At 42.7% G+C, this 18741-nt stretch overlaps 1 protein-coding gene across 2 annotated transcripts in view; it reads right to left on the bottom strand.

Annotated features, from left to right (window-relative positions):
• FBN1 (fibrillin 1) overlaps positions 1–18741 on the bottom strand; it is a 398720-nt gene that overhangs the window by 149387 nt on the left and 230592 nt on the right. For both annotated transcript variants that reach the window (XM_082254921.1, XM_082254922.1), the window contains exons 12-14: positions 17873–17992; positions 11524–11649; positions 4788–4910 (exon numbers count right to left, since the gene is read on the bottom strand). In XM_082254921.1, the coding sequence (XP_082111047.1) occupies positions 4788–4910; positions 11524–11649; positions 17873–17992 (369 nt within the window). The remainder of the gene's footprint in view (positions 1–4787; positions 4911–11523; positions 11650–17872; positions 17993–18741) is intronic.

The raw sequence follows: 18741 nt of genomic DNA, 5'->3' as shown, positions 1-18741 counted from the left end.
ATCTGAACAACCACACCCACTCCTAGCATGCCTTCAGTTTTGTAGCAAGCAATAACAAGAGTGGATCAGAGATACAGAAGGGCAGGGCCTGAGTACAGTGATGAAAAATTCTGTTTTCCTAATTGTACATCCTAGGACACAGGATGGTAATTCTGGAACCAATGCGATATCCAGAAGTAATCTACTAAGATGTGTGCAACATAGCAAAAGAACAACAAGGAAGAAATTGATAAAACTCATCAGGTCACAGGGCCATTTGAGGAACCTTATGTCCAAAGTTGGGATCTGCTGAGGCCTGGATGTCCACTTTTCAAAACCTAACAAACGTATGAACTGAGGACCTAGTGCCAGCCTTGCAGATTTGAGTAACTACAGTCTGATACTGAAAATCTCAGGGAGCACCAACACCTCTTGTAAAGTTCACCTTGACTGAAAAGGGGGGGACCATGCCCCTAAGGTCATAGACCTGAATGTTGAGCTACCAAATCCTCCTAGCGATAGTGTAATGAGAAGCCAACTTGCAGAGGCCTTTAGAAATTAAAAAAAAAAAAAGGATGTAGCTAAGAGGCGAAGTGTGCACCATCCAATCATTGGAGAGGAATCTCCTAAGGATTTTTAGTTGCAGGACACAAAGGTAATAAAATAATGTTCTGTTTAAGGTGGAGGGAAGAAACCACCTCAGATAGGATAAAAACGGCCTTGTCTTTGTGAAGCATGCGAAGAAAAGGTTTTTTACAGGTTAAAGGCTAACTCAAAAGGCCTTGCAAAAGAGATGGCAGTGAGAAAGCATGCAAGTCAGTATCAACAGAGGAAAATCTCTCATAGACTCAAAGAGCAACCTCTAAGGAGCTAAGAGGACAAAGCTGAGATCCCATGGAGTCACTGGTGAACAAACAGAGAAACAATGTGAGAAACCACCTGTAGCTAGCTAACGGGTAAGAAGCAAGCGGCCTCTGAACAAAAAACAGCTAAGGCCAAAATTTGACCCTTAATGGTACTCAAGGACAAACGCTGATCCAGACCCAGCTGGAGAAAGGACAGGATTCGTCCCATGAAGTACTGAGATGGAACTTTTTGGCCTTGCACCAAGCAAATTACGTTTTCCAAGTGTGATTGTACTTTGGGAAAAGTTGATTTCCTAGCATTTGAAAGTGTAGGATGGATGGAATCCATTAGGCCCCTGTCCCTCAAGACCTGGGCTTCAAAAGTCAAGCCATTAAAGCCAGCAATACATAAGTAGGGTGGTAGACCAGCTCCTGGGACAGAAGGCCTGGACAATCTGGGAGGGCCCATGGAAATGCAATGAGGATCACTGGTCTAGTCTTCTGTCTTGATCCTGCTAAGAATGCTTCAGAGGGGGAAAAGCACAGATAAGCCTGAACGGATATTCCAATGTCACTAGAGCATCCACTGTGAAGGCCCAAGAATCTTTGGTCCTGGCAAAAAATCTGTTCAGTTTGTTGTTGAACCTAGAGGCCAGGAGGACCATGACCGGTGTTCCCCACCTGTGACAGAGAGCCAAAATCAGGTACACTCTTTGAGCTGGGCAACTTCTGGTACCTCCCTGATGACTGATGTAAGCCACAGCCGTGACATTTCAGACCATCGGGAGGAAAAGATTTTCCCAATTCCACTGCTGGATTGCAGATCCACCACGCAATGACAAGATAGGTCTTGCTGGGCAAGCATATAGTGTGATCCAGAGACTGATCCTGTTTTTCCCACGCTACCAGAATGTTGAGCTGCAACGGTCTGAAGTTAATATGAACATTTGGGACTGGCTCAAAGAAGGGCACCATTGTACCCAGAACCCTCATGCAAATATGATCGATCAGGGGGCTCCTGGACTGTAGGGTTTGAATATGGGAGCGAAGAGACTGAAGTTTTTCTGGGAGAAGGAAAGTCCTGGACTGGGCTATATCAAAAATTAAGCCCAGATACTCCAAGAGATCCATCTGAAGTTTTGCAATCTGTACTATCTATTAACATTGGCTGATAAAGTCTGTGCTGACTATTCCCTTAGCAGCAGGTTTTCCAGATATCCCACAATAAATATACTCTGAGAACAAGACCAGAACAGGGTGAAGACCAAAGAAGCAGTGGACAGGCTGAAAGAAGGTTCAAAAACTTGCGAATGTTACATGCTCACTGCAAAAAGCAGGTAGCATTGATGTGCAGAAAGGTGAGAACGTGTAGCTAAGCATCCTTGATGTCCATAAAGGCCATACAATTTCCCAGGTGAAGGGAAGCAATCACTGACCAGGCAGATTCTATAAGGAACTTGTGTACTCAACAGTGAACTGCTTGGAAACGTTCGTCTCTGAAACAGGGGTGATGACTCACTGAAAGAGCAGTTGCTCTAGAACAGTGTGGGGATCTGACCACCCTTCAGGAAGAATAAGGGCGAAATCAGGAACCTATACGTTTATAGTTCCTGGATAAGAAGTTCTGGACCCAAGCATTGGAAATGTCTTTGGACCAGATGGACACAAAGGCCAACAGACCTCCCCTCTTCCTCACTTTCCCAAGTGGGGGTGCCCCTTCATTGGAAAGAGGGCTTGCTCCTAGATTTGGCAGGTTTTTGGGACCAGGTTCCACAACGAAACTGAGTTCCCAGCTTTGACCTGGCTCTGGAGGCCTAAGAACGAAAGGATTTTTTTTTTTATTCCAGGGGCAGAAGGTTTTCCCACTATAGGTTTTGCCTTATTTTCCTGTAGCATCAAGAACCTGTGATTTCCTTGATACAGGTATCCAAGGATTTACAAAACAGGTGTTCCTTATCAAAGGAAACTTCTTTGGTCACCTCCACAGCTATACCAGACAGCACATAAGCCGAGTGATCTGCCTCATATGAAAAAAAGGAGATAACGTATTTTCCAGCGTATAAGACGACTGGGCATATAAGACGACCCCCCTAATTTTCATCTACCAGTAATACTTATACTTAGGTTGCCTTGGAGATATTATACTCGGCGTATAAGACGACCCCCCATTTTTGGGGGATTTTTTTGAGGTTCAAAAGTAGTCTTATACGCCAGAAAATACAGTATATCCTGGATACTAATGAAAAGTATCCACCAGCCAATTGATCCAGGGTATCTAGCCATAGATTTTGACCAGACAGCTAGAGTCTGGTAGATGGCCATGGTAGCAACAGCAGATTGTATAGCAGGGCCATGGTGAACAAGGCCTTGAAAGGGACTTTTGACCCTTGAATACAGGAACATCCTCAACAGAAACCGTCAAGGTTTTGCTAAGACAGGAAATGGCTGGGTCTTCAACAAAAATGCCCCATTTATTTAAAAATCTCCCCTCAATAAATTCTTAGTAAGCAAAACTTTGGGGAGGGTTGAAAATACATGGAGTGTCTTTACAGAGATGCATAATGATTCAGCATGGGGGAAAGTTCTAAACTGGAATAATCAATGTGCCCAGGGGGGCATCATAAACTATGCTGAACCATTAGGTGGTCTAGTACTACCAGAGGCTGCAGCTCCAGTTGCCCTGCAGGTATGGTTTGCGATGTGTGGTGCGAGATATTACGCAATAGGTATACCGGACCTTAACTGCAAAGCAGGAGGGATGTGCCTTATGTGACCTGTCACTGTAGGCAGGGGGGCCCAGTGCATCCAAGGATCACTATGCTGTAAATCCTTTGTAAATAGGTGGCAGAAGAACCATAGGTCAGCACGCGTGGAGAGAGAAAATGGAGCAGATTTTTCAGCAATCCCGGGCTACAGAAAATGCTGCCAAATTCAAAATTAAAAATAAATGCTGAACCTTCCCCTATTGTTGACTGAAATAGAAAGAGTTGAAGCACAAACACTGGGCACCAGGGTTGGATCAATAGTCCTGGCTCACCTCACATTTGCAGTCTTCTTATGAAAGTTGATGGTGGAGTGAAGGGACAAGCACACACCAGGACTTCTGTCTTCCAGTGAGCTCACCCACTAAAGTGTCTTTAAGGACAGGGTTTGGCAGATGGATCACAGCCCTGGACCTGTATAGCACCCTAGGGCTAATGTAATGCTAAAAAAGGTGAAAAGATGAATGTCTAATGCAAGAGCCTGTGCCCAGAGCATCATTACAGGCAGCCCCACCTCTTCCTCCATGCAGGATCCTAATAGAGAATCCCAAGGCTCTACCAAAGAGTGAACTATTGTCCAATCACATTAAGACAGCTGCATAAACCATTGTTTCTGGAACATCTGTTGCAGTACCAGTGCTCTGTTCACAAAAATACTGAAAACAGGCTTATATGTAATAAAGGAAACCATTTTGATGACTAGTGGAATGTTCATGGGATTAAGGCTTTTAAATTACTAGGAACATATGGTATCTTTTAGGGGATGATGTCATAAAGCATGACACTGGTGATATTATTAAAGTTGATGACAATGCTGCATTATGAACAAGGTTGACCTACAGCTTCTAATGCATCCAAACAATTACGCCTTTAAGACAGCCAATGACAGATCTGTGAAGTAGGGACATATATAATAATTATAATCATAAACTAACATGGGTTTAATGCTTGTCTCATTCTATCCAAAAGTGGAAAACAACCTTTGCTTTAAGTTCCACTAATTAATCTACTAATATTTTTTGTATAGTTCATAACATTGAGACTTTTATACTGCATCCTAATTCTAGGGAACGGCGTATGGGTAAGCACACAACCCAACTGAAAGCAAGTAAACTTTATTAAAACTAGCACTGAAAACTCTGCTCACCTTTTTTTATATTTTTAATTAATGCTGAACTGACACAAGACCATTAGTACATACCTGTACAAAAGCGTCCATTTGGTGCAAGCTGGAACCCAGGTTTACAGATGCATTTAAAGCTTCCATCCTCATTGATACACATTCCATTAAGGCACATGTTCCTTACACTGCATTCATCCATATCTGTAAAATAAGCATTTTACATATTAATTACTTTGACTAATAAAAATGTATTTGTGATAAGTATATACAAACTACCAAATCTGCCAGTATGATGAAGATTTGCATGTGGCCTCTGGACCACAAACTGAGTATCTTAGTTGTAGATGGATACTCCTTAGCATATGGGCTTTATCAGAATTTCATATCTTTTCTGTTTCATGCAACAGAAAAATATATTTCAGATTTTTTTATTACTATGGCCTGTATCTCCAGACTTATTTGTTCAGGTCTCTACTCATTATCCACCAATTGAAAAACATTTAAAATAGAAGAAGCTGCTCACATGTACTGTTGACTATATACAGCGGCTGTAAAGTGCATAGGAAAAACAGATCCTCCCTACAGTACCGTGCAGAGGCCATATGTATATGCTACCATTATTACCACTCTGGACAGATGATCACTGCCAGACTTGAAACTGTTTTAGCACATGGAAGTTCAGTGGGCATGTTCTCAGCAACTTTTGGAAGATAACATAAAATGTACATAGGCACAACAGCATTTATTTGGCTTAGCAATCTCCATTGCATGCAAGCTAAACATTTTCAAAACATGAAAAAAACTCTCTGCTTCATAAAACAGTAAAATAATATAAACATATAAAACAATAAATATACCTTTTAAACACAATTCTCTTACAAAATAACTTCTATGGTGAACTTGTGAATGTACCTTCAAGAACTTACCTATCTGGTCATTATATTACTACTATAGCTTAGAAAATGAAAGCACCTGCTTGGATATTATGGACATCACCAGAAAACTTTATAAAGTATCTCACAAAAGTGAGTACACCCCTCACATTTTTGTAAATATTTTTTTTTATATCTTTTAATGTGACAACACTGACGAAATGACACTTTGCTGCAATGTAAAGTAGTGAGTGTACAGCTTGTATAACAGTGTACATTTGCTGTCCCCCTCAAAATAACTCAACACACAGCCATTAATGTCTAAATCGATGGCAACAAAAGTGAGTACACCCCTAAGTGAAAATGTCCAAATTGGGTCCACAGTGTCAATATTTTGTGTGGCCATCATTATTTTCCAGCACTGCCTTAACCCTCTTGGGCATGGAGTTCACAGGTTGCCACTGGAGTCCTCTTCCACACCTCCATGACAACATCACCGAGCTGATGGATGTTAGAGACCTTGCACTCCTCCACCTTACATTTTAGGATGCCCCACAGATGCTCAATATGGTTTAGGTCTGGATGCATGCTTGACCAGTACAACACCTTTACCCTCAGCTTCTTTAACAAGGCAGTGGTCAGCTTGGATGTATGTTTAGGGTCATTATCATGTTGGAATACTGCCCTGCGGCCCAGAGTATGAAGGGAGCGGATCATACTCTGCTTCAGTATATCACAGTACATGTTGGCATTCATGGTTCCCTCAATGAACTGTAGCTCCCCAGTGCCGGTAGCACTCATGCAACCCCAGACCATGACACCCCCACCACCATGCTTGACTGTAGGCAAGACACACTTGTCCTTGTACTCCTCAACTGGTTTCTCCCCACACACGCTTGACACCTTCTGAACCAAACAAATTTTTCTTGGTCTCATCAGACCACAGGACATGGTTCCAGTAATCCATGTCCCTAGTTTGCTTGTCTTCAGCAAAGTGTTTGTGGGCTTTCTTGTGCATCATCTTTAGAAGAAGCTTTCTTCTGGGGCGACAGCCATGCAGACCAATTAGATACAGTGTGCGGTGTATGGTCTCAGCACTGACAGGCTGACCCCCCACCCCTCCAACCTCTGTAGCAATGCTGGCAGCACTCATATGTCTATTTACCAGAGAAAACCTCTGGATATGACGCTGTGCACATACACTCAACTCCTTTGGTCGACCATGGCGAGCCTGTTCTCAGTGGAACCTGTCTTGTTAAACTGCTGTATGGTATTGGCCACCGTGCTGCAGCTCAGTTTCAGGGTCTTGGCAATCTTCTTATAGCCTAGGCCATCTTTATGTAGAGCAACAATTCTTTCTTTCAGATCCTCAGAGTTCTTTGCCATGAGGTACCATGTTGAACTTTCAGTGCCCATATGAGACAGTGAGAGCGATAACACCAAATTTAACACACCTGCTCCCCATTCACACTTGAGACCTAACAAGTCACATGACAACGGGGAGGGAAAATGGCTAATTGGACCCAATTTGGACATTTTCACTTAGGAGTGTACTTACTTTTGTTACCAGCAGTTTAGACATTAATGGCTGTGTGTTGAGTTATTTTAAGGGGACAGCAAATTTACACTGTAATACAAGCTGTACACCCACTACTTTACATTGTAGCAACGTGTAATTTCTTCAGTGTTGTCACATAAAAAGGTATATTAAAATATTTACAAAAAAATGTTGAAGGGTGTACTCACTTTTGTGAGATACTGTTTATAGATGAGAGTGATCCAGAATCTATATACATTTGCCAAAGGTCAAGGGTGCATCTTCAGATTCTAATTAAACAGTTTTCCTTACTTTTCCCTATATTCCCCAATAAGTTTGAAACTTGTTTTGTAGACACACATACAGAGTGGTTATACCTGGAAATCCTCAGAACTCAAGCGAAAACAGCAGTGTTAAAACTGAACTCCAGTAAAAGTATAAATGCTTGTTTCTGTCTAGAGGACCTCGAAAAGCACTTTTACTTACCCGATCCTCCTCCTCCACAAGCTCCTCCATGCTGCAAGACTGGTCCTTGTAGCCTCTTCTCACCTGCCCTGTGGTAATCTAAGTGCAGTGATCAACTGAGAACTACAAATCTGTTTGCTTGCTGTGGTGGAAGATGGGACTTGTAGTTTATTCATTCACAGATCTTTGTGAATGAATGATGCATGGCGGGGCATGGCCCAGAACTGCCATGCTAATTTCAAATATGACAGCTGCTGTAGGGAGAAGAACCCCCCACATACTGTCAGAGGGAGGGCTGTGTTTGGGTTGGAAGGGCAGGGTTTCGTTTGACAACATGTTACATCCTAAATATGGGTGTAATATGTAACATTGTCTTAACAGGTAGCTAGTCTTTAACTCTTGCAGTGCAGATGCAGCCCCAAGGGAGGACTTATTTTTACAGGAGTTGGACTTTTATTCCAACTTACATAACACACAGACCTGCTTATCATTATGTCAAATCAGAACTGTCTGAATTGACCCATATCAATCAATCTGATTTAACCTTTCAGCCCATAATTTTCCAAAGATACACAGCAGCTAAGTGGTTAGCACTTCTGCCTAGCAGAACTAGCGTTATCAGTTCGAATCCCAACTACGGCACTACCTGTATGGAGTTTGCATGTTCTGCCTGTGTGGGTGTCCTCCCATACTCCAAAGCATGCTGGTAGGTCAATTGGCTCCTGAATAAATCGTCCCTAGTATGTGTATATATGAATGATTTAGGGACCTTAGATTGTAAGATCCTTGAGGGCAGGGATTGATGTGAAGGTATAATAAATATGTGTAAAGCACTGTATAAAAATGTACGGCACTATATAAGTACCTGTAATAAATAGTTTAATCTGAATGCTGCTTTGGGGTACAATAGTTGCTATATCAGACAACCTGATCAATGAAAACTTTTCATACAGAGGCAGCTCTCTAAACAATGATGTGCTTGAAGACGCCACCCATCCTTGCTAGAATTGTCCGCAATTACTCCTCAACTCAGCGGGCAAGAAAAAAAATGATCAATAACTCGGAAGTCAGAACTTTTAAACTGGACAATTGTCAGTGCCTCAAACGTTATTTTACTTTTTAGATCACCATGACAGCCAGGCACTAAGAATTTTCATAAGGAGAGGCCAGCAAAGGCAGCGCTCTTATTTCTGTCACCACAAGCTTCCTTTAAGACTAGAATTTTACTCCCGGATAATGTTTCATCCAAAGGTCATATCAGCATTTCAGAGAGTTTGTGTAAATCCCACTATTGTGCTGTCAGCACACAATATTTTCCTGAAAACCTTGCCTGCTTGTTGGAAAACTGCCACTCATCAACCACTATTGTGTTCAGTAACAATATGATTACTTCCTCGATCAAGCACACACTTTCTTTTTAAAAAACTTTGATAACAAAGTTATTTATTAAAGTCCATCCGCTGCTAAATTAGGCACATTCCTAGGAAAGGGTCAAAGCAGCAAAATTAGAAAATAGTTCAGTTCGGAGGCATTATGCCCTATAAGGTCCCTTTCACACAAAGGGTCTGATCGGGTCTCCTTGACAGTTGTTCTGATCAGACAGTCCATTTACCCTATGAACAGGTGGGTGTAAAATGACGTGTGTCCATCTACACTCACCTACCTCCATTCTGCTAAAAAAAAACAAAAAAAAAAAAAAAAGGAAGGGGATCTTTCCTTCTCCGTTTCCTCCATCTATGGGTGGATCAGAGGATCAGATCGGAGGTAGTCGGGTGATAAGGGGCAGCGAAGTCTGTTTACACCCGGCTGCCCATAGAGCAGAGCAGGCTTTGTTTGTGTCCATTCTGCAAAAACTGAGTGGACACAGACCTGTCATTTGCCCGCTTGGCTCTGATCAGCAGGGGAACACAGGATACATTCCTTGTTGATCAAAACAGAGTCCAACCCGTGTGAAAGTATCTGACAATAAATGGACCAAAGAAAGGGACCCTCTGTAGAAGACTGAGCAAGTTAAGGTAGCATACTTAAAAGCTGGGAAACAGAGTATATGGTACATACATGAGATAGACAATAATAAAACGGCAAGAGAAGGGCGCACCGACCTTGTGCATTACCACTAAAAAAGTTTATTAAAATCAAAGAAGGTAGCGTACAATATACTCACAAACATAGGATATGTACAAGCATGTAGGAAATAGGGACTGCTCGCTTCAATGTAGGGAATAGGGACTGCTCGCTTCCATGTAGGAAATAGGGACTGCTCGCTTCCATGTAGGGAATAGGGACTGCTCGCTTCCATGTAGGGAATAGGGACTGCTCGCTTCCATGTAGGAAATAGGGACTGCTCGCTGCCATGTAGGGAATAGGGACTGCTCGCTTCCATGTAGGGAATAGGGACTGCTCGCTTCCATGTAGGGAATAGGGACTGCTCGCTTCCATGTAGGAAATAGGGACTGCTCGCTTCCATGTAGGAAATAGGGACTGCTCGCTTCCATGTAGGGAATAGGGACTGCTCGCTTCCATGTAGGGAATAGGGACTGCTCGCTTCCATGTAGGGAATAGGGACTGCTTGCTCACTGAGGAAGAGGGGGGACCCTCTTCCTCAGAGCCAAAGTTGCCGCTCTGAGGAAGAGGGTCCTCCCTCGAAATGCGTAAGCCATACAAGGTTGTGAGGATGCCATCACGCTATCCAGCAGTAGAGAAGTGTCCTGGAAGCGAGCAGTCCCTATTTCCTACATGCTTGTACATATCCTATGTTTGTGAATATATTGTACGCTACCTTCTTTAATTTTAATAAACTTTTTAGTGGTAATGCACAAGGTTGGTGCGCCCTTCTCTTGTCGTTTCCTTGTAGTGCTTTTTGGATACCCTTGGTCCTGAGGAGGGCAGCAAGACCACTTCATTTGTGCCTAAAAAAACACCTGGATCATTTACCTTTCCACACACCACTCGAGCGCAGGAGAGATACTGTTAGATGGACAGTAATGCCTAAGCAATCTCTCTATCTACAACCACTGGGTTGCTTAGGCATCATTGTCCATTTCACTGTATGTACCACATACTCTGTTTCCCAGCTTTCCTAGAAACTATGTTTGTTCTTTAACCACTTGTCTACCAAGGTACATCAACAAAATGTCATGTTAGCCAAGTGGTTAAATCAAGCTCACATACTGCTGATGTGGGAACAGAAGAAACTCAGGGAACATCCATATATTACGTCACATCTGGGGTTACAGCTCTTCTTCTCAGCTAGTGTAGCTGAGGATGCAGCTATTCAAACATGATCTGCGTATGAATAGCTGCATTAAAGGGCAGGGGAGATAAGGGGCCTAATAGACTAGTGTCTCCATAAATTGTACCTGTCACCTGCCCATGCTATGACATAGGGGGCCTTCCTGTGATAGCAATAAAGGTAAAAAATAAAATGAATTACATAAAATAAAAATACCAATAACAAAAAGATTAAAGCACCTCCGTCACCCCTGCACACACCCCATATAAAAAAGCGCAGCATAGGGCAAGTGGGTATGTGCAATTGAAAGCCCTGACACTATGGGTATTTATTTACTCGATGCATTCCCATCTTTTTATTTTTTACCAAAAAATTAGGTATAATGTTGTGTTTGTTGTCATTTTAAGGTATTTTTCCTGAAAATATCCACTTGATAAATGACTGCAAAATTCCTGTGTGACATAAAACATTGCAACTCCTACTTATTTGTTCTGCAGGATCTCTGCTTTCAGAAAATGTATACTTTTGGGGGGGGGGGGGGGGGGGGTTTGGAGGTTACATTAACTGCTATTGAAAAATGCTCATTTTAATATGCGTGCCAAAAATGAAAAAATTGCCAGGTAGACAAGTGGTTAAATCTTTTACATGCATTTAAACGTAAGTAGGAAAAATACATGTTTTATTAGATTATATATAAGAAAAAATTACCTTGACAATTCTTCCCATCAGGTGACACTTGAAAGCCTGCATTGCACACGCAGTGGAAACTGCCATCCGTATTCACACATCTGCCATTGTTACAGATCCTTCCATTCTGTAAGCACTCATCAATGTCTAGAAAAAAGGAAAATATGTGATATTATTATGTAATTGGCATGTGCATTCACAGAGCTACCTTCAAATTATTTTTCTAAGAGTACGGACAACTAATTCAGTAGAGACCAAACAAGAGTATAAATATACAGTAGCTACAGCAGATCAGGAGACTGTTAATGTGCTCAGCAGCGTAGAGGGTCCATGATTTATTCTCAAAAGGCTGGGTTCATACGGATGCGTTTTCACTTGGGTGCACCTCGATTGTATGCGTGTTTTACATGCAGTTTTAGGTGCGCTCCCACTGACTTTTATTAGCCCTTGTATTTTCTGAAAGCGCATCAAAGATGCAGCATGCAGGACTTTGATGTGCTTTCATGAATACGCACAGTCTAATAGAAAGCACTGGAAGAGCGCCTAAATCTGTGTGTGAAACAAAATACAGTCATGCTGCACCTGAAACGCAGCGCACCGTTGTGAACCAGGCCTAAGTATGGATACATTTTACAATGCTATTCATGCATCTCTATCTGACTTCCATTAAGTCAATCAGTATATTTCTCTGTTTGTTAAAGCGGATCTTCCCCCTAAAGAGAAACTTATTAAAAGTCAGCAGCTACAAATACTGTAGCTGATGACTTTTAATAAAATGAAACTTACCTGGGAACCTTATCACCCTGGCTGGTGTGGAAGCGATGAACAATTTTAAATTGCACAAGTCTATCTCTAGCCGAGATCAAATGGTGGAACAGATTGTCCCATATAACTTTCCAATCATCATTATCCAGGGTGGGGAGGTCCAGAGCAAATTTTTTCCTGCATTTATTTTGGTCCTGCGATGAGGATTGTTAGAGTGCTTTAGACCCCATCCACACTAGCGTGACTTGTCAGACGACTTGGTCGCCTGACAAGTCGAGGTGGGTCGCTCGCCATTGAATAGTACAGGACCCGTTCTAATAGGAGCGACACAAGTCGCTCCAACTTAGAAAAAGGATCCTGTACTACTTTGGGGCGACCTGGAGGCGACTTGCATTGACTTCAATGATATTTGTCGCCCCTGTCTGAACAGGGTCTTTAGTCAAATGACCCTTGGGCAGTGACCACGCTGAAAAAGGCCCAAACAAACTGACCCAAGCTTTCTAATTCTTAGATCTGGTTTTCGACAATAGTTTTCTTTTTTGAGTTTTCTTTCATTGATTTACACCTGGTGATATGGCCAGTAAGTCTGTTGTTTTTTTTTAACAAAATAATTTTCTCCTGCAGATGTAGCAGTTACAAGGATGAGACAAACCATTTACCACTGACAGGGCTGCTTACAATGATCAGCTTTTATTTATTTATGTAAAGCCTCTAAAAGGAAAAAATTGGTTTGCTATAACTTCTTATAAAGTGTTAGCTGGAGTTTGACTTTAGGTTGTTAGTGAATCTAAACCTGCTCTAACACTCTCCTCCCCCCAGACTGACATCACTCTAGTACAGGAGGTGTGCCAGTAGGCCAGATCATTAGGTGAAAATGGGGGGAAATGAGCCTAAAAAAAGAAAACAAATGTAGCTACCACATCAAATGATTGGAAGGCTGCAATATATTACATTTTTTGGTTTTGGGTTTAGTGCCACTTTAATAGCCAAGCATTCTTGTTCTACTATACCATGGATTCTCGACTTTCTTACGACTGAGAAAGACCATGGGATGCTCCTCTCCATGGATGACCTGTGACAGACCAGCTATTAGTCCCATATCAGGGTTGTGGGGCTAGGTAGTGATATCATGCCCAATAACATCAATGAACCCAGGTAAATTGGACAAAATCCTCTTGTTCCTTTGCAGAAACTCCTTTGTTCGTGGATCTGGGTTTTTGACAGTGTGATTTCCACCTGGCCATTGTCCAAACAACTTGAAGCTCAAGGCTTAGGCTGGCCATACATTATACAAATCTCTTGTACAATTGTCCTTTAGATTTACCAAAACCATTTTATATGAGTTCAAACATAAAGGCCCCTTTCACACGGGAAATCCGATCTATACGTTTTTCAGGCTGACCTGATCAGATGCTCCATGCATCCCTATGGGGCAGCGGATGTCAGCGTTGACATGTCCACTGACACCCGCTGCTCTCCGTTCCGATCCTGTCCGTTAAATCGGGACTGATGGAAACCCTATTTTCCATCCGTCTAGAGGATTGGATCGGATGGGATCGGATGAGAACGGACAGGCGGTCCGTTCTCATCCGATCTCCTCATAGAGGACAGTGAGGATCTGACAGACGGCGGATAAATCCCCCGCTGGGGAAGGGAGGATCGATCCCCCGCTGAGCAGAACAAACCCATCGGGCGGTGCACCTGTGTGAAAGAGGCCAAACACTTTTAATTTGTATGCAATCAGGCACTACATAGTTAAAGGTAAATCTAAAGAAAATTACATTTAAAAAAATTGTATAATATATGGTCAGCTTTACACTTCCCAAGGCAATCACTGGTTTCCTATCTCTCCGGGACTTCAACAAATTTACATGATAGAGCTGATAAGGTTTCCTCTTTCTTGGTTGGTGAACTCTGTAATTCACTTCTCCCACTTTAGCCAGGATCTCAAATGGGCCTTTCCATCTGGTCAGGAACTTTTATGCCAATGTTGGAATCAGTACTGCCACTCAATCCACCCCTTGGAAGGGCCTTACTTAGCTGACCTATTAAAAACCCGGCATCGTGCCTCTTAGGCACTCTGCAAATGTTCCTTTACCAGTGGCATTACAATTACAATCCTTTGTTGCATTTGGGAGACGTCCTCTAGAATACTCTTGTAAAGGGGTGGGCTCACTCTTCTATTCTTCTTTTACTAGGTCAAGCAATCTCTAGGTTGTCTGCCTATATACCAATTCAAAGGGTGAGAACCCCATGGAGGCCTGAGGCATCTCACATATGGCAAACGAGTGCTGGCAAAAGGCAGCCCCAATCTTTCCCATCCTTCTGTACTTCCAGCTTAAGCACGGCTTTTAGGGCCTTGCTGAAAAGTCCGATCATACCATTCATTTGTGGATGGTAGACAGATATATGCAGTTGCCTAATCTGAAACAGCTTCCACACATCTACCATACCCTTGACACAAGTAAAGTGTCCTGATCAGTATGAATTTCTTTGGGAAAACCCATTCTAGTAAAGATATATACCAGTTTACAGGCGATCATTTTGGATGAGGTATTTCACAGAGGAATTGATTTAGGGTATCGGGTGGCATAGTAGAAGATCACCAATATGTATCGGTGACCTTGGGTGGATTTTACTAGTGAACCTAACCAAATCCATAGCTAAACCTTCAAGCGGAATTATAGGTAGAGGTACAGAGGGGCTGCGGCAGCACCAGACGTTTATCTGGCAGGTGGGACACAATATACAGTATTTCTTTACTCCAGAGTACAACCCTGGCCAGTAGAACCTCCATTTTCTCAGTCCCCAGGTGACCCCTCAAAACATCATTATGTCTCAGATGCAGAGCAATTCATCTCTATGGTTGGGTCCCCAGCTCAACAATATTTTTACGTACCCCAGTGACCCAATAAAGCAGGTTATTATTGACTTCAAAATAAGGGCTCTTTCACACGGTCCGCCTCCGTAGGCTGATCCGTGCTGCTCAGCGGGGATCGATTCGCGATCCCCGCTGAGCCGGCGGATGACAGCTCCGCCTCCGCTTGCAGTGTGGAGAGAGAGGTGTCACAGCCCCCGCTGCTCTCTATGGGGAATCGATCCGATCCGATCCCCAGGATGGATGGAAAATAGGGTTTCCATCTATCCGGATTTCACGGACAGGATCGGATGCGGATGGCAGCGGGTGTCAGCGGACATGTCACCGCTGACATCCGCTGCTCCATAGGGCTGAATGGGGCATCCGATCAGATCCGCCTAAAAAACTGACAGGCGAATCTGATTGGACCGCCCGTGTGAAAGAGCCCTAAGGCTACAGCTCATTTGTACCAGGTTCCCAGAGAACCCCATTTATGGCAAAAAACTGTTCTCCAGAGTGCGGCCCCACATTTTAACTTCTCTTAGACACATTCAGATAAAGGGGGCAGGACTAGAAGCTGCCTCCTCAGCAATTACCCACTAGTATGGCCCGTGATGAGGAAGTCTCCCACCTCTCACAGAGCAGCTAGGTTTTTTAGAACTGTGCTCACCAGATCCAGCAACCTTCCCATTTTGGGCTGGGTAAACAGACATCATATTTAACTTCACATAAGTCATCATTTGGCAAATCTATAACAACATCCTCTGATCATTGGATGTCTGATCTAAAGCTGAATACACAATATACAATATTCTTTAGATTTTTTCTTTAGACTTGCCAAAACCATATAATATGAGGTCAAACCTAAACACTTTACATTTATACGCAATCAGGCAGGCCCCTCCTGCACTACATATTTGAAGGTAAATCTAAAGGAAAACTACCAACAAAAATTGTATAGTGTGTATCCAGTTTAACCATCTTGTCAAATTGCTTTTATGAATGAAGGAGTTGGGCAGGAAGGGTAGGCATAGTCAGCACTCCTGGCAAATGCCTGTCATATGTCCAGCACTGGAATTATCCTTCATAGCACCAGGAGAATACAACTGCAGGATATTGGGGTGGGGCAGAGGATTTCCACGATTACAGCCAGCACAAGGGACACTTCAGATTAACTGTAAAATCCATTTTCCTGATTTTTTGAAAAAATGTTTTTTTTCCTAAACGTAACCACTTGCCGACCGCTCACTCGAGCTCTACTGCGGCAAAGTGGTTAGTTATCGTCCAGCGACGTAGGACGACTCCTCCCCTTGTGGGCGGCGCATGTGGGCCGCCGGAGGCTCGCTCCCACTGTATTCATTCACAGCGGGAGTCGGGCCAGGGGAGGAGCGGCGGCGATCGCCGCTGCTCTTCCCCGATCGTCGGGGAATCGGGTTTGGAGATCCGCCCGCTTGTGTAAACAGATTGCATAGCTGAACCTGCGATCTGTCCTTGTGTCACTCAGTCACCTCCCCCCACACACGTTAGTAAGCCCCAGGCATACATTAACCCCTCCCTCTCCAATAAAATTAACCCCTTCACTGCCAGTGTCATTTTTACAGTAACAGTGCATATTTATAGCACTGATTACTGTAGTAATGTCACTGGTACCCCCAAAAGTGTCAAAAATGTCAGTCAAGGGTCCGATCTGTCCGCCGCAATGTCGCAGTCCCGCAAAAAAATCGCAGATCGCCGCCATTACTCAAAAAAAACCACCAAAAATTACAGAAATCTTTCCCTTTGTTAGTAAACGCAATAACTTTTGCGCAAACCAATCAAAATACGCTTATTGTGATTTTTTTTACCAAACATATGTAGCAGAAAACAAATTGGCCAAAAATGTAAAAAAAAATTTTTTTGGGGGGGGAATTTCATATAAAAAAATGTGAAAAATATTGTTATTTTTTCAAAATTTATGCTCTTTTTTTGTTTATAGCGCAAAAAGTAAAAATCGCACAGGTGATCAAATACCACCAAAAGAAAGCTCTGTTTGTGGGAAAAAAAGGACGTAAATTTTGTTTGGGTACAGCGTCGCACGACCGCGCAATTATCAGGTAAAGTCGCACATTGCCGAATCGCAAAAAGTGGCCTGGAATTAAGACAGCAAAATCCTCCGTTGGTAAAGTGGTTAAACAAGCCTGGTATTTCCGGTAAGATTATTTATTTACTTAGGCGTCTTATAGAGAAAACCACTCTGATTCCAATAGCGGCAGTAGCATAAAATGCTCTGAATCAATATTCAGTCAGCTTGGAATTTTCCAGAACTTTCTAATACAAACTTTGAGTTACAATGGATTGAATTTCATCTAAAAGAGAGCTGAAACTAGGAAGGATGTTCACGTCCAATGACACTAAAAATGCCATTCCATATAGTGGTTTAAACTCAAGAACATGAACACCGATTGGCCCCCACCCAACCTGACAAGGTGAAAACCTACACAAACAACAAATGTCTGCTTGTTTAAGGAAAATGACGTTAAAACTACAATAAAGCATACTTTGCTCTTTCAAAATGTTAAATATTTTATGTAAATTCAAATATAAAAATCACAATCGAATCCAGTTTAATTCCAGGTTGTAACAATATTCATTTTCCTACACACCTTAACTGACGAAACCACGAGGTCAGAGTGGTAAACCTGTTAATTTTATACAGGCTTCATTCAGATTGACCAAATTGTTCTATTTCTTATGATAGATTCCTCATACCTCTGCATTCTGTCCTAGTTGATGTACTCTGGAATCCAGCATAACATTGACAGATGTACGATCCTTGTGTATTTACACAGTCTGCATGAAGGCAAGGATTTCTTTCACACTCGTCAACATCTATAATTCAGAGAAAGAGAACACATTAAACAATGCATCAACCAGAGGAAAGAGCGGTACATGTATTTTAACTCTCAGCCTGTAACAGAAAATATATGTATTTTTTTTATCGTAGGCATATTAAATAAAAATGATTGGCAAACAGTTTACCGGGGAAAGTTTATTTTATCATACTTAGTATATATGGTAAACTGAAAAACATTGAGGGTTTAATATTAATTTAAGGCTTGATTTAAGGCGTTTTTCCACTGCATGGAACCGTACCGGTTCGGCACGCTTTTGTGCTTTTCCACTGCTGGTACCGCATGGTATAGGGTCGGAACGGTTCGGTACGGTACGGTATAGGTTTGCTTTTCCACTGCATGGAACCGAACGGTACGGTACGGCTCTGAAAAAACAGTACCTACTCGATTGTGGTTCCAACAGGTACCAAACTGGTACCATATCCCACAATCCTTTGCATGCAGTCACTACTAGCCACTGATTGGTCAGAGAATCCCACCCACCCCGTTGTTATCCCACCCACTTATGGCGCTTTTCCACTGCATGGAACCGTACCGGTTCGGCACGCTTTTGTGCTTTTCCACTGCGGTACCGCATGGTATAGGGTCGGAACGGTTCGGTACGGTACGGTATAGGTTTGCTTTTCCACTGCATGGAACCGAACGGTACGGTGCGGTACCGCTCTGAAAAAAACAGTACCTACTCGATTGTGGTTCCAACAGGTACCAAACTGGTACCATATCCCA

Source organism: Pelophylax lessonae, assembly GCF_965119305.1.
Source record: "Pelophylax lessonae genome assembly, chromosome: 4".
Taxonomy (NCBI): Eukaryota; Metazoa; Chordata; class Amphibia; order Anura; family Ranidae; genus Pelophylax; species Pelophylax lessonae.
The sequence above is the reverse complement of the archived record's forward strand: the minus strand, read 5'-3'. Positions and strand labels throughout refer to the sequence as shown.